This window comes from Actinia tenebrosa, unplaced genomic scaffold (genome assembly GCF_029948245.1).
Source record: "Actinia tenebrosa isolate PJP-AT-01 unplaced genomic scaffold, QUT_ActTen_1.0 PGA_scaffold6__47_contigs__length_16458017, whole genome shotgun sequence".
In the NCBI taxonomy this organism is placed as follows: domain Eukaryota; kingdom Metazoa; phylum Cnidaria; class Anthozoa; order Actiniaria; family Actiniidae; genus Actinia; species Actinia tenebrosa.
Window position 1 is genome coordinate 5996241 of NW_028292583.1, and position 21071 is coordinate 6017311.

At 38.1% G+C, this 21071-nt stretch overlaps 2 protein-coding genes across 4 annotated transcripts; both read left to right on the top strand.

Moving 5' to 3' along the window:
• Nucleotide 1: 1 nt before the first annotated feature.
• On the top strand, nucleotides 2-9359 carry LOC116286663 (uncharacterized). 2 transcript variants are annotated; one of them, XM_089039080.1, is made up of 17 exons: nucleotides 2-341; nucleotides 511-576; nucleotides 1406-1606; nucleotides 1796-1873; nucleotides 2092-2211; nucleotides 2465-2572; nucleotides 3050-3207; nucleotides 3725-4268; nucleotides 4909-5138; nucleotides 5602-5629; nucleotides 5743-5884; nucleotides 6497-6582; nucleotides 6672-6742; nucleotides 7135-7274; nucleotides 7578-7632; nucleotides 8071-8152; nucleotides 8257-9359. In XM_089039080.1, the coding sequence occupies exons 1-17, from the start codon at nucleotides 249-251 to the stop codon at nucleotides 8350-8352; spliced, it is 2298 nt and encodes a 765-aa protein (XP_088895206.1). In that variant the 5' UTR covers nucleotides 2-248; the 3' UTR covers nucleotides 8353-9359. The 2 variants fall into 2 exon arrangements, with proteins under 2 accessions (XP_088895206.1, XP_088895207.1); XM_089039081.1 differs by having other exon boundaries at nucleotides 7138-7274.
• Nucleotides 9360-9593: 234 nt separating this feature from the next.
• Nucleotides 9594-19555, top strand: LOC116286664 (prestin). 2 transcript variants are annotated; one of them, XM_089039083.1, is made up of 17 exons: nucleotides 9594-10130; nucleotides 11549-11659; nucleotides 12138-12346; nucleotides 12422-12586; nucleotides 12754-12906; nucleotides 13458-13540; nucleotides 14050-14197; nucleotides 14587-14697; nucleotides 14865-14942; nucleotides 15294-15389; nucleotides 15761-15867; nucleotides 16582-16651; nucleotides 17342-17566; nucleotides 17843-17986; nucleotides 18070-18124; nucleotides 18523-18652; nucleotides 19353-19555. In XM_089039083.1, exons 1-17 carry the CDS (start codon nucleotides 9821-9823, stop codon nucleotides 19357-19359), a joined length of 2202 nt encoding a protein of 733 aa, XP_088895209.1. In that variant the 5' UTR covers nucleotides 9594-9820; the 3' UTR covers nucleotides 19360-19555. The 2 variants fall into 2 exon arrangements, with proteins under 2 accessions (XP_088895209.1, XP_088895210.1); XM_089039084.1 differs by lacking the exon at nucleotides 14865-14942.
• Nucleotides 19556-21071: the final 1516 nt, after the last annotated feature.

Genomic DNA, 21071 nt, shown 5'->3' on the forward strand with positions numbered 1-21071 from the left:
ATAGAAGAATATTTTTAGATCTTTAGATTTTTAGATCTTCGAGTTTATTATCAAATTGATCGCTGTGAGTATGAGGCATAATGGCTTATCCTTATGTTGAGGGCTTAAACACACATAGGTATAAGCACTGGTATCCAAAATTGAGATATTTCGACAGCAGTTGGCGGGCATCAAGATAATACGCTATAACCAAGGAAACCCTGTAGCATCGTCAAGACTCTTCACGGTTGAGTACTGAAGGAAAAAAAATGTCACTAGAAAAATACTCTGTGGAAAAATTAATAGGAAAAGGAAGTTATGGAGAGGTTTTTCTTGCCAAGCACAAGAAGGATAAGAGAATGGTGAGACTGTTTATTATAACGTTGTTAAATATTACAATATAGAGCTTAAATTTAAGAACAATACATTTGACCTCTGTGCTCGTATTTTTGGTAGAACATCTCAACTTCTCTTAAGAATTTATCAAATATCGCGTATAATTGTATAAATGATGTCCTTTATTATTTTTAGTATGTAGTGAAGAAAGTAAGTCTTCATAAAGCATCCGAGAAAGAGCGAAAAGCTGCAGAACAAGAGGTCAGTTTTTCTACTACGTCATCTCGTCAATACTCTCAAATTTCTACGATCTATTCTTTATTTAATTAACCTTATGTTCCTTAAGTAAAGTACTCATTGGCTGTCATTCCTCTGTAACTATCACACTTGTATATTTTTAGTCATTTGATTTAAATCATTATTAATAATACATGTACATTGTATGCTAACAATTATTGTTTTGGTTTTTGTCAGGGGGTGGGGAAGTTTCGCAGGGGTGCAAATACCCCAGGGGGTGCTCTTGCCCATTTAAGGTAGAGATGTGCTGCTGAGCCCACTGAACCCTGACCCTCTTCCAGAATAAAATCGGAAAATTCATACCCTGTTCCACTCAAGAAAATTATATAACCAGTTCTGATATTGCGAAAATGGATACCCTATTCCAGAGAGGATAGAGAGTGATTTTATATACCCTGTCCCAGAGCGAGCGTGATTTTATATACCCTGTTCTGGAGTAGAATCGCTGAAAACCATACCCTGTTTGGCGTCACATACCCATATAGCGAATATAGGGGAGCACCCCCCGGGGCAAATCCTCAACAATGAATGTATCCAAGGTTTAACTAATAGGCTGTACTATATATCCTACTCAATCATACTTGAAAATTCTACAATTTCTGGATAATTTCTAATTTCTTGTGCCTGTTGCTGCATTTTTGGAGTAAGAAAAAGCATAACCATGATTTAGAACGGCAGTAACTTAAACCAAATTGCAGCTTTTTGTAACTGATTCCTAGCTGGCCATAAAAATTGCTTTGTATAGCAGCTTTCATGATACTATATCAAGTTCATTTTTTATGTTTTCCAATAGGCCAAGCTACTTTCCCAGTTACGTCATCCAAACATAGTATCATACAGAGAATCCTTTCAAGGGGAACAAGGTTTCTTGTTCATTATAATGAACTATTGTGAAGGGGGAGATCTTTATACCAAGCTCAAGGCTCAGAAATCAACGCTTCTGGATGAAAAACAGATAGTGGAATGGTTTGTTCAGATTGCAATGGCTTTACAGGTATTACATGTATATTGAAAAATATAAGATTCATTAAACATCTGATAATAGCAACATGGCATGGCATGCCTCTTGTTGTATATAAGCACTTGTTTAATTAACTCTGTTCATGTCCTACTGATTCTTGAATATTTTTGTCAAAGAGACATTTTTACATAACCACTCTCTTGTTGTTGTTGTTGTTCACAGTATATGCATGAGAAACACATTCTTCATCGTGATCTAAAAACACAAAATATTTTCTTGACAAGAAGCAAGATCATAAAGGTATGAAGCCAAAAAGATTCAAAAACTTTTTATTATTAAAATTAGCACAGGCAGTATCAGGGAAAAAAACAATGGCTAGTCAACAGGCAATGTTTTATTGAAATATTATGCTTGACCTTGCTGCCAAATTTCAACACTCTAAGGCTGGTCAGCTTGACTGATCATTGCATGTCTACTAAATACATGTAAACTAAACATAAACTTTTTATCCTTCAAAGCTTGGTGATTTAGGGATTGCAAAAGTCTTAGAGAACTCCTCAGACATGGCAACAACATTGATAGGAACTCCGTACTACATGTCACCAGAATTGTTTTCAAACAGACCATATAATCACAAGGTACGATATGTCTGCCATAATATATATCTGTTACCACTCTTTCCGTTGCAATGCGCTGATTGACAGGGAAATTGGGCAATAAATTGCCGTCAACAAATAAATTGGTTGGTACCTTTATATTCTCTGATTGGCGGCAGTGTATTGCCCTATTTCCCTGTGGCAACTGTTGTCTGGATCAGCGCTTAAGTGGAGGTAAAATGCAATATCATTAATAATCTTAAATTATAATTATGCAAATGATATTATTTTTCAGTCTGATGTGTGGGCTCTTGGTTGCTGTTTGTATGAGATGTGTACTTTGAGGCATGCATTCAATGCTAAGGATATGAGCTCATTAGTTTACAAGATCCTCAAAGGAAAGGTAAGAATAATTAGGAATAAGTGTCTTATATAAAATAAGTTAAATAAATATTTTGGTAATATACTATTTACTAATATACAATATACATGTACGTCTATTATACTAGTTCACTGGCAAGGAAAACATGTAAAGGGCAGTCTGTTATTACAGGATGGTACATGTAGCTGGGATCAAAATTAACTATTCATTGAACAGTAGCACTGGTCAACTCTAGATTTAGTTATTCTATTCTTTTGGTTTTTGTTTACCCTTTCTTTTCTTCTTTGCTGGTTTACTCAGCCCATAGACAGATAGACAAAGGAATTTAGAATTTATGAAGGGGGTCAGAGGAAGGATGAAAATTGCAGAGTTTGTATGGAAGAAAATTAGAATTTCTGGGGGTAGGGGAGGGGTGGCTATTTAAAACAATTCCTTCATGAGGGGGTTATGGATAATTTTTGGAACTAAACATTATGGGATTTTGTTTTTTACTTCCAGATACCTCCCCTGCCAAAGCAGTACAGTGCTGATCTGTGTTCTATAATAAAGAACATGCTAGATCAAGACCCAGATAAACGACCCAGTGTTTCTCGACTCTTAAGACATCCCTACATTAAAAAGCAAATTGCTGCATTCTTGGAAGGAACAAAGAACAGGTTTAATTATTTCTTTCTGTATTTCATTAGATTAACATTTTCATGGCACTCAAAAATACTTGTCCTATAACAAAACTACATGTATTTTTATGTTTTCACTTGGCTAAGGGGTAAATATTAATATAATATTCCCTATTATATAAATGATACATGGCTAGTATGTAATAATACTCTTAATGAAAGTATAGCAAATTGGTTGGTTCCCAGAGCAAGCATAATCCTACAGTATATATGCAGATTGACATTCTGAACTGGTGCCGGTAATAGGTTACTGGTTATAATGCCCTTGATAATTTTATACTGTACTTAATATGCTTTATATATTGGTTGCACATATCTCTTTACATAAGAATAAAAGGAATATAATTTTAAGATATATGGCTGCCTCATACAACAAAAGAAACAAAAGACAATCATTTGTGTACATCATTCATCATATTGGCTGTACATAAAGTTGTTAACATGGATGTGTGCACTCCAAGAATATTTCAAAAATTTCTATATTCTTACATCTCAGGCAAAAACAAAGATCAAACAGTGCTCAGAAGAAGATTGTAGAAATCACTTCTAGGAAAGAAAGCAAATCTAGTTCATCAATCACAGTCAAATCAGACTCTGGGTACAGTGAAACTGGTCTTCAGTCAATCGCAACAGTATCTGGAGTAGACTGTGTCATTGAGGACCCCAACAAACCAGCCCAAAAGCCTTCAGTTCCACTGATAAACATTCAGAATGAGAAATATTCACGGTGGCACTCAGAGAATGATGTGACAAGGATGTCGACCGAGAGTTCTTCTTCCAATGGGCCTTCAGAAAAGGGACAAACTGAGATTAACATGGGAAATAGGAATGAAATAATGAAAAAGAAGGAAAGAGAAAGAGAGGTGATCAGGAAACAAATGGCTCAGAGAAGAAAATCTGCCTCAGAAAAACCAGCGACTAAGGATAGAGCTGTTGAGATTAAAGTGAAGCATGTTGTTAAGGAAGAGAGTCATGTGTTGGTGAAGAAATCAGTACGACAAGTAAGGAGTGCTGGCTCATCCAGAACACCTGCGAATGAGGTAATGATTGTAATGTGTCTGTCCAGCCAGAACTGGGAATTGTCCAGTCAAATATTTTAATGTGTATGTCCAGCCAGAACTGGGACTTGTCATGTCAAATATTTGCTGAGCTGGTAATTTTGACCATAACGTTTAGCTAAAAATGAGGTAATTATTATGACTAAGCTAAAGCTAAATTGGCTTGTGATCAGCAACTGGTCAGCCATTATTTAAAGCCCTAGTGTCTATCCATCTATCACCTCAAACTGTAATTCTACTCTTCCCACCCATGTACCCATTTCTCCACTGCTTCCAAATCTATCTGTCCACTATGACAATGCTTCTGTTTGTCCATCCATTTATCTGCCTATCTATTTGTTTTTTTTTTTTTACCCATCTACAGTACTGTATCTGGACCCCTTTTTACCCATCAATCAATCCAGTCATTTAAACTTTTATATGTTCTATTGATTGGGCCACCCATCTATCAATATACAGTTGTATCCCACTGTGCTTCAGCAGTCATTCATCCACCCAATCCCTCTCACCTTTTATGCATTTACATCCATCCATTTATTCGTCTAGCCATCTATTCGACCATCGGTTAGCATTCATTAGTTTATTTTAACAATGATCGCTTTATTCTTTCTTTCATATCAAGGCCAAACCTGTAATCAGAAGAAGACCATTACCCCAACCTCCAGTTACCAAGCCCAAAACATCAGTTAACGAAGCACCATTATCAAGAAGCCCCAGAGCAAGAAGACGCTACAAAATAGGCTCAAGATCACACTCAATAGAAGGGAAAAATAAAAATGAAGAAGAAGAAGATGATGATGATGACGATGACGATGATGATAAAAGTACTGCATCAGTTGATTCTAATAAAAGGTGCAGTCATGAGATATTTGTTTGTAAGATTTTTATTTGCTTTCTTCGTTCTTCCCTCTCTCTTCTCTCCCCTCCCTTCTCTCTCACTTCTCTACCTTGCTTATTTCCTCAGTTTTGTTTTAATTCTTTCCACCTTCCTATCTTTCTTTTTCCCTCCCTCCCTCCCTTCTTTGTATTTTGCTAATTCCTTTTCTTCATTCTTTCTCCCTTCTCTCCCTCCCTCCCCTAATTTCCTTGCTTGCTTCCTTCCTTGCTTGCTTGCTTGCTGGCTCCGTTGCTCTATTGCTACCTTCCTCCCTTGCTCCCTTCCTGCCTTTCTCCCTTGCTCTTTCCCTCCCTGCCCTCCTTAGTCACTTTGTTCTTTCATTTTTCCCTTCCTCCCTCTCTCACTTTCCTTTTCTTCCTTCCTTCTCTCCATCCATAAAGCTTAATTGCAACTTTTCCTTTCCTTTTGTGGTTTCAGTTCCCAATCTGTCAGTGATTCAAATAAGGTATATATGCTTTGTTACCTATTTTAGAAGGGTAGATTCGACATGAAAAGGTTTCATTACAGATTTTCTTTTTATTCATATTTCTTATTCATTCAACCATTTTTATGTCCTAGCTAACGGCAAGAGAAAGACGCCGCCTAAAACAAAGCCTATCTGGATCACCTATCCATCGCTCTTCAGATCCGTACAATACCCCACCTCTCCCCTCCCCCCTGGAAATACGAAATAGAAAGTCTCAAGAACGATCTAGTAAAGGTAAGAGACAATTCCGAATTAAAAAGGAATAAAAACTGGGCAGTTTTTGATTATAAAAAAGGGGCTGTAATCTTTTATTTCAAGGGATATCTTGTTAAATTTTATTTCTGTTCGCTTACAAGTCTATGTGACTGATTTAATGTGTCATGTCACAGTCTGCAACCTTAAGTTATTCTGAATTACCTTGGCTTAATTACCTTGGCTTTATAGTTTAAAAATTAATTTTAGATTATTTACGCTTATTGTATAAAAGTGTTGTTGTTCTTCGTCATCTTTGTTGCATCTGGTGCTCTTGTTGTTGCTGCTGCTGGTGGTGCAAGTTACAAGTTGCTGTTGCTGCTGGTGGTGGTGCTGTTGTTACAAGTTGCTGCAGCTGTTGTTGCTGTTGTTGCTGCTGCTGTTGTTGCAGTCGTTATTGCTCTTGTTGGTGGTGCTGTTGCTGGTGTTGTTGTAGGCGCGGCTGCTGTTTTTGCTGCTGCTTTTGCTGGTGTTTTTGTTGTTGCTGTTGAAGCGCTGCCGTTGCTACTGCTACTATTGTTGTTGCTATTTTACATTAATGTCTTATGCAGTCAGGCATCATCTTTATACTATTCTACTGTTGTTTTTACTCAGAGACTCCACGATCCTCTGTTACTCCCAGCACGCCACAAGACTCTGTTGACGGTCCTCCTAGGAAAGTTGAACAACAGATTGAATCGGTAAAAAGAGTCGAGAGACTGCTCACTTCCCATCCTGTTTCTTGTACCAACCATTATGTAAAATAATAACTTAATACTTACTCGTATAGGAATCTTCAGAGGATGAAAGTAATGGCTCCGATCTCGAAGAGATTAGTATGGATGAGCCTGTTAAGCCGAGGTAACTTGTTGGACTCGTATCGTGGACTTATATTGATTTTTGGTTGTATACAGCCAAGCAATCCAATACTTTATTCGTATTTACGCCCTTCTCTAGCTTGCCATTTCTTTCTCTTCTTCTCTTCTATTTCTTTTTCAGCCACCGTCTTTCCTTTCTATCATCCCCTTCCTCTCTTCCGTCTTTTCTTGTGTTTTCTCTTTTACACTTTTAATTCTGTTTTCTTTCTCTCTTTTCTTTCTCCCTTTTCTTTATCTTTTCTTACCACCTTCTTTCCTGCCTACCATCCTCTTCTTCTTTTCTGCCTTTCCTTTGCCGTCCCTATATTCTATCTTCCATCTTGTGTTTCGTAACAGTTTCAATGTACAGTCTATTTGGTTTTATTTTTTCGAAAGTAGACGTCAAAATAGTGAAGTGAGCTCTCTGATATCCGCACTTGATTCAACCTTGAAACTGGATGATAAATCAGCTGATCGTGTGTCACCCGAAATAGAAGATAATGACCAAGACAATGATGAAGTATTACGACCCACAGGTAAGATTCCCAACCAAGTTTTGGTTTCCTTATTTAAGTTAGTAAGCCTGAAGCGAGATGACGTTTTACCCCCGACTCTATACCATAATAGTCTTTAAAATTCTTTCATATTAAAATTATTAAGAATACAGGAACAATACTCATAATTAAAGAACAAAAGCAGTGTGAAAAGGATTATGGTCTAGAGACGGGGATAAAACGTCATCTCGCTTCAGGCTTATTGGGTGTTGTTGTGGTGTGCCGTGATTGTTAGTTTGGGTAGTGTTGTGTGGTTCTAGATTTTTTTTTTACTTCTAACTCCAGGAGCTTCTCCCAATTCATCAGGAAGATTTCACGACCGATTGGAAAGATTAAAAATGTGAGTTACTTAACGATTCTGTTGCAGTTATTCTATGGTAGTGAAGGAGATCGAAAGGTTATAACTTCTATTTACTTGTTGGGAAATAACGGTCTGGTGGGGGGAGGGAGGGGGATGCTGGGGGGGTAGGGGGGGGGAGATGCTGGTGGTGGGTTAGACAGCTACAATGGACTAGCATCCCACTGTGGGGAAAGGTTAGGGGTGACTTGTTGGGAAAGATCGGTCTGGTGGAGGGTGGACCGCTAGCATCCCACTGTGGGGGAAGAGGTTAGGGGTGACTTGTTGGGAAAGATCGGTCTGGTGGAGAAGGGAGGGGGGATGCTCGGGGTGGGTGGACCGCTAGCATCCCACTGTGGGGGAAGAGGTTAGGGGTGAGATACTCTAAATAATTCATGCTGTCGAGAAGTTTTGGAATGGTTTATAATTTCTTTTTTGCAGTGACTGTTTAAATGATATCGGGGAAGAAATGCTTCATCGTGCTTGTAATATCATTAACTCTATCAGCGACGATGAGGTTGAGGTAAGCAGTTTAGATAAACTTTTATTTCCGGATTTTATTTCTGCTGTTGCATTGCTGCTATTTTCTCTCTAATCCTTGACTGACTCATTGTTGTCTTCCCCAAGGACGAGCTGGTCAAATACATGGGACGAGATCATTTCGACAAGTATGGTGGTTTAATATGGCAGCTAAATGTCTATGACCATTTTCAAAAAAGCTAAGAGAAAAAGATAAATATAGCTAAACTACCTGTATATAGTGAGAAGATTAGAATCAGATAATTATATGCCTCATAGAGAACTACAGCCAGAAAAAGAGCGATGAGTGCTCGAGTTTGTGTAGAGGTAATGTACCCACTTCTTACCTATGGGGTCGCGGGCTCGATTCCTGGACTCGGGTCACATGTAAGCAGAGTTCGTTAAGTTCTCTTTTGATTCGTGAGGTTCTCCGGTTTTCCTCCCTCCGCAGAACCTAACAAGCTAAATTCCGATCTGATCTGTGAGTAGGCCTTGCCCTGACTTTGATCGGCCCAGAGGTCGTTTCAGGGTACCGATAAAATTTGAAAGATCACGACTGTTAATTACTCACGTTACTGACGCTCTCTCGAAGACTGCGAAGACTCCATGTTGCTATGGATTGTGGGAATGATTGGGGGATGCAAGATAGCGAAGCTTTTGACCTCCACACATTCAATCCCACAATTCAATGCACAATGAGGTAGTTCCAATATCTTTGAACTTTTCACTGAGGTGAATATAACTCAAGCACTGATGACGTTTCAAACCTACACTTCCAGAATCCTTTTCGGTAGGTTTTCTTGTTATGTTAATTTCCACTATTATCTTGTTAATTCTCAAAAGAGTATTAATATTTAAATATGAAAAGAGATTTTGAAAAGGATTGTGGTAGTTAAGGTATGTGAAACGTCATTAGGGATGGGGTCTATTAGCAAAGAGGATGGGATGTCGTAGGGCCCAGTCACTAGTACTAGTCGTATCATGGTAGTCATGGCAACAACAATTTATAGGCTTTCTTGGGCCCAAGCAGGAGAAAGATAAGGTTGATTGTACAGATTAGATTTGCATTGCTAATTAGTATGAATGGTCAAGAAAGTTGGCTCTTATCAGTTAAACGTGCTTTACTTTTAGACCTTCTTTGCCTTGACTTCACTTAATACCAACCAAAGAGTCTTGTATCAAAATATCTGTAATAAAACACGCAAAAACAACTCATAAATCTACAAAAAAATATATTTGCAAATGATCATGTATTGATGGTTTTTAACCGTTCCCAGCTTCGATCTATTCTATTTCGCGAAGAAGAATATTGAAGAACTATAATAAGAAGAACTAAAATTGCCAGAGGCCGAATAAAAATCGGTTTTATTATTTAAAATTATTTAAATTTGCTTAATATTTTGCGTGACTTTGTTACTGACACGTATCTGAGTCACTAAGACAAGAGGGCCCAGCTGCTGAAGATCCTGGCCGGAAGATCTAGATACTATATATCTCAATTCTTAAGTGAACACAAGACTCCGTGACCATAAACAATTCTTTGTCGTAAAAGTAACCCAAGTCCACGTTGTTTTTTAGCTTGAGAACGCTAGGCGATTCAGAACGACTGTGTTCCCAATCGATTCCAAACAGCTGTAACACATTTCAAATCATATACACAATATAATACTGGATGTGTGATTCACTGAAGAACAGCAAAATCTCCCCATCATCTCTCCATATAAACATTACTAGAGCTGTCTACACGGAAGAAAGCTTCACCAAACAATTCACGAAAGCCAAGAAGAAAGAAACGAGTCGCTCTCTCTGTGGAAAAATTACTGGAAGCATAGATAAGATAATTCCCAGACTGCGATGTAATATTCAAACCGTTTCGAACTGTTTTCCCATTATAAAATGGTTACCTAATTACAGCCTTAAGAACGACATTCTGGCTGATTTTACTGGAGGGCTAACAGTTGGAATTATGCATATACCACAAGGTAAAAAATACCAAAACTTTAATATTTTATATATGTATTTATCATTAGCTAGTCATGTACGGTAGTCGAGCTACACTCTCCTGGCTTCGCTGACCCGTCACTTACAGTGCTAGTGGCGACCAACTTAATTGTACTGACCGCAATATCAAGAAGCTTTGTATACAGCTTTTTTCGATTGCAGTTGTGAAAAAAAAAACGTATACGTATGTATACCAAGTCGCCTGAAAGCTGACGGGTCACAGTTCAACAGTAAGTGAAAGTCTGATTTCCGGTTTAACCAGCCGCGGTTTGATTTGTAATTTTTATCATTAAGTTCACTCGATCGTGACATAAAAACAAAAAAATAGATTAAGAGGACCCAATTAATCTATTAAGAAGCCATGTTTTTTAACGATGCACTTATTGAGCAAAAAAATCGGAAAAGCGCTTTAGAAAGAGCAACAAACGTTGGTTCTTTTTTTTTTTTTTTTTTTCTTCAAGAAAATACATGTTTTTAAATGTGTATATTTACACAATGGCATGATTTTGTTCAAAGAAATTTGTTAAGCATACAAATCTTTTACTCCATCTCATCAGACTGACCACTAAGGTTACTGACTAATAGATTTTCTTTGTAATGATCGACTATCTTTTATAACCAATCATTTGTCACTGTGGTGGAGGCTATGCTCTTAATCGGTATGGACCTAAACACTTTTAATTTAGTCGATAAATGATTGACCGGACAGCTGATGGATTGCACTTTAACAAATTACGGGCGTTTTGTCAGGTTGATATATAGTTTCAGTCCAAAATGAGAATAATATGAGCAAAATGCAGCCGTATGGGTAACTTTACGCCCTTCTTACAATAATATAATATTTTCTGATGCAAAGACGTGATGATGATTTAAAAAAATTTCAAGGGTAACCCTAGTGGGCTGCAAAATGCAGCCGTTTATTCGGCCAAGTATGGATATAACTATACACCCTTCGGACAAGTACTTCAAATTCTCCTAGCTCCAAGTGCTCATTTGCTCAAAAATTTTGAATGCTGATTTGGAAATCTTTCTTAAACACTGCATAGGGAGAAAGAGTGACATTTGGCGCACACATAAAACAATTTCAGGGGAGAAAATCACCCAACAGAATATTTTGAAGGAAAATATAGTGACTTGAGCATATCAGCAGGAATTTGAAGAACTTGTCGCTCTCGGAAGGGCAGACATGCATGACCTAATTGTCATCGTTTTTGCAAACCTTCTCACTTAACACAAATATTCTTTTATTCATCTACCACTTATTGGAAACTGAATTTTTGCGATTCTTTTTCACTAATTTGGAAGAATATTTTGCTTGCCAACTGCCTTTTTCTCGTTTGCTGTAAAAGATACTGCTCAAGCTTTCTAACATTTTTTGTCATTCATTTTGATCGACCAGGTCTTGCTTTTGCAATGCTGGCATCTTTGCCTCCAGTGACAGGTCTTTACACAGCTCTTGTGCCTGTTTTCGTCTACATGTTGATGGGAACATCGAGATATTTATCTCAAGGTCAGGTATATTACCTTTAGATTAACCCTTCCATCCTCCGCTGATGAGGACCTTTTGAATTTTGGCGCAAACATTTTGGCGCCAACGCGCGCGCGCGCTTGTTCTCAAAACTCTCCTTGGACTCTGTCGCTACGCCAGTGTGCGGACATTACTAGGCTGTCTATAGAGCTTTTAAGTTGTACATACGTATTTCCAGGTCCGACCGAACTAAAAAGCCATTAGGATAAAGTGCAAATTGATCTCAATGATTTAACCTCTAATTGAAGCACTTAGAACTTTGCACAACAAATCCCGTCGTGAAGAAAAAGTCAGAAAAATCTTCATAGAACTACTTTTCGTTTTGGACCCGGAAGTAATTTTCTCAGTATATCATTGACGTCACAAAAGCTTTATGTAATTCTTTCTTACAAGAAAAGAAACATTTAAGCCATAAAATTAATGCCTTCATTATTATCCATATGATTAATTATTTCTATAGGTTCATTCGCCGTGATTTGCCTAATGGTCGCACAGGTATGCGAGAGGGAAGTTCTTAAGATGGAGGGACTAGGTCCAACTGTTTCTTCTGTTCAAAATATGACAACCTCTAGCCTCACCCTACTACCTGACGGGATGATGTGGAGTCCTTTTGATGCAAAGAAAATAGAAATAGCAGTTTCTCTTGCCTTGCTTATTGGTCTCATTCAGGTAACGTTAAAGTTCGAGCATGAAGAGTCTAGTGCCAATGTGCAGACATATATTCTGACTTTCTGACGTCACCAGGTTGCTATGGGAATCCTCAGGTTTGGCTTCATTGCTACGTATCTGTCGGATCCTCTGATCAGTGGTTTTACAACAGGATGTGCTGTCTTGGTCGTACTGAGTCAGTTAAAACACATTCTTGGCCAAAACGTACCTCAATTCACAGGAGTGTTGTTTTCAGTCAGGGTAAGACCTGCGCTAGCTGTTGTTGTATTGTAATTTCGTGGAACATGAGCACTGCATACTTACAACATTTGACACGGTAATGCATGTAAAATGTCTAGCTTCCAATAAGAATTTAGTTTCCCATTTGTTATACTCTTATTCATTTTTTTTTCATTTTTTCATTTTAGATGGCAGTTCACATGTTGAAGAACATCGCCTCGTCCAATTTAGGATCAATCATCACTGGATCACTCAGTCTGTTTGTTTTAATTGGCCTCAAAACGTTCAACGAGAAATTCAAAAGCAAGCTCCCTTTTCCTGTCCCTGCTGAACTACTTGTGGTAAGCAAACCATTCTATGAAATCACGCAAATCAAAGTGCACCATCGTACTACGATCTTACAAACCATATTTAACTTGTGGATACGCGTATACGGTAGACGAGAAATGAGTTATCTCACTCGCTCACATTGGCGTTAGTAGATCGATATATAAACCTATGTCTATCATCTGACGTTGTCTTTCTAAGAACGATCTTTTATCGGCGATCAGATTATTATATCTAAGGGACGAAGCATTAGATTATAGGGGGGGGGGGGGGGGGTTGCGTGAATCATTCAAAAAATATATCATGCAACCCCTTCTTTTAGGAAATGAATATCGATCAAACAAAACAAAAAAAATGAAATATCGCGCAACGTGAATTCTTGCAACCTACCCTTAAATTATCTAATAATTCATCCCTAAATATACTACTTTAATCCCAACAAAATGTTTAAATATTTCGTGCGCTCACGTTAGCATGCAAACCATTTCCTAATTAATCTAAAAAGAGATCACATGAGTTATGTATAATATCAGGTAGTGATACAGTTTACCTATATTATCTTTAGGTTATAGCTGGTACGGGGATATCGTACGGCGGTGAGATCAATTCTAACTTCGGAGTGCAGATCTTAGAAAAAATTCCAAAAGGGTCAGTACTATACAACATAGAAAGCATCCGAAGGAGAAATATTTATTTTTCAGCTTTAGCTTGCGTGTCTATCTATCTTTTCCTCCAGCTTGTCCGCCACAGATTCGTATACCACTTAGTTGATAGAGCCTCTTAATAATCTGAGTGTTGAACCGACGACCTCCCACACGTCCGACAGGCCCAGTGCCCAACCAATTGAGCCAACCTGGATGTGTTAGTCTGAAGTGTTTTTATGGAAAACACGGATTGCCTAGCGGTAAGAGTGCTCACCTATCGCCAAGGCGACCCGGGATCGAGTTCCACCGGGTGCAATGTCGTATCGTATGTGAGTGGAGTCGCTTGATGGTTGTCTCCTGTGCTTCGAGGGTTTTCCTCCCTCCGTAAAAAATCAACTTCTAAATTCCAATTGGAATTCAGGAACCAGTTGATGAAGAGACACCCTTATTTATTAATAATATATATTTTTAATTTCAGCTAGTGTGTACTGATTTTTTCTCGTTCACTTCCAGGATTCCTCCTATCAGTATTCCCTCAATTAGTCTGATGAAGAACATGATAACAGATGCGTTCGTCATATCCATCGTGATTTTTGCTACGAACATTTCGTTATCCAAGATGTTTGCTAAGAAAAATGGACAGACTATTGATGCCAATCAAGTAAGTTTTTTAGTGAATACACCGAGGGTTTTGGGGTTCTGCGGGATTCGGGATTCGGGATTTACCGGTATCTCTGTGCGGAAAGTGGAATTGAAGTATGCATCAATCGATTACATAAGCAAATCACATGGCATTAGAGTTTGGTTAGTCCCTCTCTTGATTCTAGGGATTTTCTCCAGGTATACTTTGTACGGTTCCTGATTTTCTTGGTCTTTTTCCCTCTGAAAAAATCGCTAATATCCATTCATATCTGTGAGCTAGCCGTGCCATGATATTGAACAGCACAGAGTTTTATTAGTTTCAAATAGAGCTCGTAGGAAAAACAATGCACGATGAAAGTATCAAGCATTCGTTTATTTGAGATTCTAATATATTGTTTCTCCGCTCAGGAACTGATTGCATATGGAGCCTGTAATATCGGTATTTCATTCTTTTCTGGGTTTGCTATTTGTAACGCCTTGGCGCGAACAGTCGTACAAGAAAATCTTGCTCATACTCAGGTAAGGTGTCAGTGCTGTGCTGTGCTGTGCTGTGCTGTGCTGTGCTGTGCTGTGCTGTGCTGTGCTGTGCTGTGCTGTGCTGTGCTGTGCTGTGCTGTGCTGTGCTGTGCTGTGCTGTGCTGTGCTGTGCTGTTTTAATACATTTGCATATATATAAATATTTGCAGTTATGTAGCATTGTCATCATTGGGTTGATTCTTCTGGTCCTACTCTTTATCGCTCATCTGTTCTTTCATCTGCCAAAGGTAAAAAAGTCTTTCGTTTATACAACATATAGCTAAGGCGTAAGGATACACTTGCGTTTTTCCCGCATGGTACGCACTATCGAGAGGTAGTAATAGCATATATGCGCTGTCAGCTTTTTGGCTCACTACCGTGAGTAATAGTTCTCAATGTCTGACCTGCTGTTTGAGCATTCATATCTTCTCCATTTAAAAGAGCGTGCTTGCAGTGTGACTAATACACCAAGGATAAAAAAGCAGGTTACTCTGCACGCGTTGTCCTTTTCACTTTATCGAACAATCATCATTTTATTTAAGAATTTTTTAAAAATCCCTTCCTTTACCCCTCATACTTATCCGATACCACTTTTTTAGGCCATTCTAGCTGCTATCATTATCGCAAACCTCATTGGTCTTCTCAGGCAGTTCTCTAGACTCAAGGATCTGTGGAAAATTTGTCGAAATGATGCGGTTAGTACACACAAGAAAATACTGGAGAATATAGAAATTACAGCTTTCCAGAGCGCCTATATAAAACGTACCATCTATCCCAAAGGCGAGATTACACGAGCAATTTTCTCTGCAACTGTTGCAAGTTGCAAAAGTGTTTACACGGTGCAAAGGAAATCCAATCATATATTGCCAAAAATAGTAACGAATTCTACTTCTTGCAACAATTGCTTCAACTTGTTTCGCAACATTTTTCAGATTGGCTGTAGGTTACACGCTGGAATGCTCCATGCAACTCATGAAATGAAACTATTTTCAGAGAAAATTACTCCGTGTAATTGCGCCTTAGGGCGGTGAATATTTATTTAATTTTTATGTTTATTTTTTATTAGATCGTTTGGTTTGCCACTTGTTTTGGAGTGATTCTTCTTGGAATTGACATGGGACTTGGGTGTGGAGTTCTCTGTGCTGTGCTGATGGTTGTTCTACCTTCTTCAAGGTACTTACGTAATTAAACACTGATCTACGATGACCAATAAGGGACATGCAGCAAGTTAGATAAGTTGCTGCAACTAAGAAACGAGTTGATACAAATAAGAAACGATTCGCTGCAAATACGAAACGAGTTGCTGCAAATAAGAAATGAGTGGATGAAAAATAAGAAAGGAGTTGCTGCAAATAAGAAAGGAGTTGCTGCAAATAAGAAACAAGCAAGTTGCTGCAAAAAAGAAACGAGTTGCTGCAAATAATAAAGGAGTTGCTGCAAATAAGAAACGAGTTGCTGCAAAAAAGAAACGAGTTGCTGCAAATGAGAAACGAGTGGCTGCAAATAAGAAACGAGTTGCTGCAAAAAAGAAACGAGTTGCTGCAAATACAAAACGAATTGTTGCAAATACGGAACGAGTTGCTACAAATAATAAACGAGTTGCTACTGCATGATAAGCCGCATATCGCACACAGTTTGCCGAGGATCTGCTTACAATAGTTTAATTTTCGACGATTTCTCAATTCTATAGGGTGTGTTTGTCTTTCCTCGGCACAGAATGCGAAAGACTCCCTTACTTTTAAGCATGCCTGGGTTGAATGATGAGTGTCAGTTTTAATTTTTCGACGCTTTCTCAACAAAGCTACTAAGCCTATAGGGTAGACCATTCGTGATGGGATAGTTCCTATATTTCTAAAACTCTTTGTTGCATTGCTTACTATTTTTCAGTCCAAAATACTCTATCCTTGGCCATGTTCGAGGAACAGATATCTTCAAGGACATCATCGCCTATCCTCATGTAAGTTTTAATCATTCATGAGTCGTTCCAAGGTTGAGGGGAAAACTGGGTCGACAATGCATAGCAAATAAGAAACGAGTTGCTACAAATAAGAAACGAGTTACTGCAAATAATGAACGAGGTGCTACGAATAAGAAACGAGTTGTTGCAAATAAGAAAGCCTTTTTTTTATCGAGAAGGTCCTTTCATTGGATTTGAACTCCATTTGACCATCACTATTTCACACCCAGTGAAAGGACCTTGGATTTAATCGCCGTCAGGTCCGAAGTCCATACGCCGCCATACGCGGGGGTATTTTTCATTTTAAAATCTTTTTCTTTTCTTTTGTGTTATTTCTTTTTCTTTGCCTTTTTGTTTTGCCTTTTTGTTTTGCCTTTTTGTTTTGTTATTTTCATTTCTTTCTTTTTTGGGGGATTCGTAGACCTTTTTTGTTTTCTTTTGTTTGTTGTTCGTTTATTATTCATTTACAAACCCACTGATGACATAGTCTCTATTGGACAAATAATAATAATAATAATTCTGACAAGGGAACAAAATATATAAACATGTTTTATGCTGTATTAACACATGAGACACCGTGCTTAGTAACTAGTTTTGGATGGAAGGACCTGCATAAAATAAAGATAAATCTAATATGATAAGAATAAAAGGTAATGTGTTGGTTTGATATTTGATTTTTTAATTTCACAGGCTTGTGAACTTCAGGGAATCAAGATCATTCGCTTCGAGTCATCACTTTATTACGTTAACACTGAGTACTTCAAGAGTCTTGTACAGTCTGTCACGTCTGTAGGGAGCTCCCTTGAACAACGTGATCATGAGAAGAAGGAGTACCATAAACTGAATGGAAACGTAGAAGTAAACTGCAGGTCTAAAGTACAAATGGAACAAGAGGATTGCAGTACCAGTGATGAGGTAGACTTTATTTTTTCTTCTTTGCTTTTCTTTTCTTTTCTTTTCTATTTTTTTTTTTTTTTTTTTTTTTTTTTTGATGAGGATCAGACGTTTCATCCTTTTATTTGCGCACTCCATTCTTAATTAGTCAATCGTCCGATCGGTTGGTCTGTCTGTCAGTCAGTCAGTCGCTCGATCAATCATAATTCTCTCAATTAGTCAGTCAGTGGGTGGGTTGGCCAGTGTGTTAGCCGGGATGCCTGTTTGTGCTTACTTGCGCATATGCATCTTTTCCAGTCTCAGGTGTCAACGTCAAGTTTACTTATCGCAGACTACAGTGAGCATAAGCACACCAGTTTTCCTGCAGCAATTCACACTATTATCATCGACGCTGGTGCTTTTACTTTTATTGACTCCATGGGAGTTAGCACTCTAAAATCGGTAAATAAGCCATTCGCCGTTTGTTTAATACACCATTATACGTGCTTATGATAAAATAAAGTGTATTATTGCTTTATTCATAGATGATTGAAGAATACAAAACCATAGGAATCCAAATATTCTTAGCCAACTGCTCACGTAAGTCCATCCGATCTAACTTCATATTCTGAATAAATTATTTCAATTTTATACATCTCTGTTGGCGCGCGGTAGTGTATGTAGTAGTAGTAGCAGCAGCAGCAGTAGCACTTTATTTAAAGAGGGAACCGTAATTACAGAAAACTGTACTCTCCCTTACGGCCCTAACAAAAATATAAAGATATATTACAATAACAAAAGGTAAATAAACGAAAAATACAAACATCATTAACCTTAATAAATTGAAGGGTAAAATTTGATAAAAATTACAAATATGTATAATACATTAAAGGTATTCAAGTTTTCAAGAAGGCTTGGACCAAGACATACAGTGCAGGCATGCACCACCACGAAACAGTCTTTTTTCTCATTGTCAGTGTCTTTCTTCTTGTTCTCAGACCATTTTCAGAATCAGTTGGTTCGGAGTGATTTCATCACCAGCTTTGATACCAGTGTTCTCTTCGTTTCAATCCATGATGCTGTCATTTATACTGTATCCAACGTCTCCCACAAGCTAAGAGAAACAAGGTGCTTTACTGCAATAGATACAAATATTCTGTTACCTAGAAAGCAAGTCGTGGAGCTATTTCAAAAAACGTTTGTGAACGAAGATGGAGGTTTTGTTGCATGTTTCATGTTGTACACCAAGTTTGAACCGTAATATGCATCATATGTAAATAATGTCAGTACAGAAGAAAATATGCCTAAAAAAGTGCACACAAAGTTGGAGAAATTCCTATTAATATTGTCGTGATTTTTAGCTGATTGCATTCACATTCACCATTTTCCATACATCGGTTCACTGGTCAAACACAAAGCATTCAGTCGAGGTTGCAAGGTTCAAATTTGAAAACTTTCTTCGAAAGTACCTTGGCACCTCGCTTGAGCGCTTTGTGTTTGACCAGTGAATCGATGTATGGAAAATGGGGCATCGCCATAGTGCATGCATTTCGGGCTTGGTGTTCCAGCATGCAACATGCAACCGAAACCTTCAGCAACCTTTTGATGAAATAGCTGTATAAATTCTTTTTTAGATTAACATTGCGATCTGAGACTATTTAGTTTTTGAACCGCAAAAAAGAGGGATGCCAGCCAGCCAGCCACCCACCCATGCTAGCCACCCATGCCAGCCACCCACCGATGCCAGCCACCCATCCTCCTCACTCGGATCCAGTCTTCCCCTCTTTTAAAACTTATTTTAACCAAAACAGGTTTCCATTTTTCTTAGATGCTGATGCATGGAAATAAAAGAAATGAAAGATAATAACTGATATGTGCATGCGCATAAAGCCTTGACGCATCTGTGAACGTGATTAGCTACATTTTTTCTGACGTCACTTGATTTGAAAGCAAGAAAATCTAAGAGTACGTATATGAAAAGTATAAGACAAATAATGAATTATTGCATATATTTCTATGTTGAACTAAACATCAAAATAATAAATACTATTTTATATAGTCTTTGTACCTATCTATATTTAACTCTTTTATAATATTAATCCTAATTTCTCAATCAAAAAAAAAAAAAAAAGGTGCAGAAAATGAGTATACGACATAAATCCTCTCTGCAACGGCAACGCAACTTCGTTACCGAAAGAAAAGAAGCCTTACCTCTTTCGCGAAACGTCCTATGAGTAATGCTTTTTCGCAGAAAATTTTTAAAAAGATGCGCACTTCAAAAAAATTCCTATTCTAAAATGCGATAATTCTCATTGGATTTTTTTATTGCGTCGGAATATTTTTTGTACAAACTTGTGCAAGGTATGAGTTCACGTGCTTGCGCCGTCAACAAGTGGGCTGCATGGCTATATCTGGAAAGCGAGTTTTAAGCTAGTTTTACAAGCCGCAAGACGGATTACGAATCTCAGTAATCTATCTTACAAGAGGTGTTTTTAGGAGAATCAGGTGTTGCCTGCAGGCCTAGGTGAATGATCATTTTAGCACAGTCGCGCACTTTTGATCAATACTCCTTATGCCACAAGAATGATTGATGTTCGAACAGGGCTATGATGTGACCTGATCGGCACGTACGGAATTGTTCATCTGGCTTCGTTTTGATTCTACGATGAAAATGCTGACAGATGGCTTTCCTTCACACACTCTGACCTACTCTAAATACTCCAGATACTTCAAGCAAAATCATCAGATATTTTTCTAATGGACTTCGCCGGGCATGAATGATTTTGTATTTTATAATGTTCAGTCTTTATAGATGGAAATGGTGGCTTACATGACTTTCATACATGGCCACCGTACCTAAGGGCTACTCACACCGACTTTCTTAGTCAATCGGTACGAGCTACTCTAGTTCAGTCACAACGTTTCTGAGCCGATTAGGAAGTGACCTTACGTAGACTATACGTAAGGGTTCACTTTCTGAGTGTTTCTAATGGTTGATTGTCGTTATAGAACACGGTTGTTTGGCTTCGGTCATGTTCCAATCACGTCAACATGTGGTGAGTCTACATGTTCGCGTAATAATCCAAGCGGGCATGTCTATCACCAGTTACAGTGCCGCTTGGCTGGGGTCCAAGTTACCAAGTAACGGGACACTTTTAAACAGGAAATAAAGTAATCATCGTGCCGTATATTGTCCGTAAGATTTGCTCGAGTAACGAACAAAAGAGTGCCCTCGGGACAATTTTTCTCAATGGTACACAAATCAGCTGTTCTCGAATTCTCTTACATAAGTATAAGTTGATATTTGCAAAAAGCCAGCAAAAATCCCCCAATCCCTCCCTCTTCGCAGTCCCAGCTGTGAACTAAACATCAGTTATCTCTATCAATGTTAGCAAGTTTATTTCCTTTTAACCTAGTTTATGTAAACATATATTTATTTGCACAATTTTTTAACCTTTCTGATTATTTTGCAAACATTTTTACACAAAATTGCCCGGCGCAATGTTACAAAAAATGATATCGGTGTTACGGTTTGTCCTTCAACAAA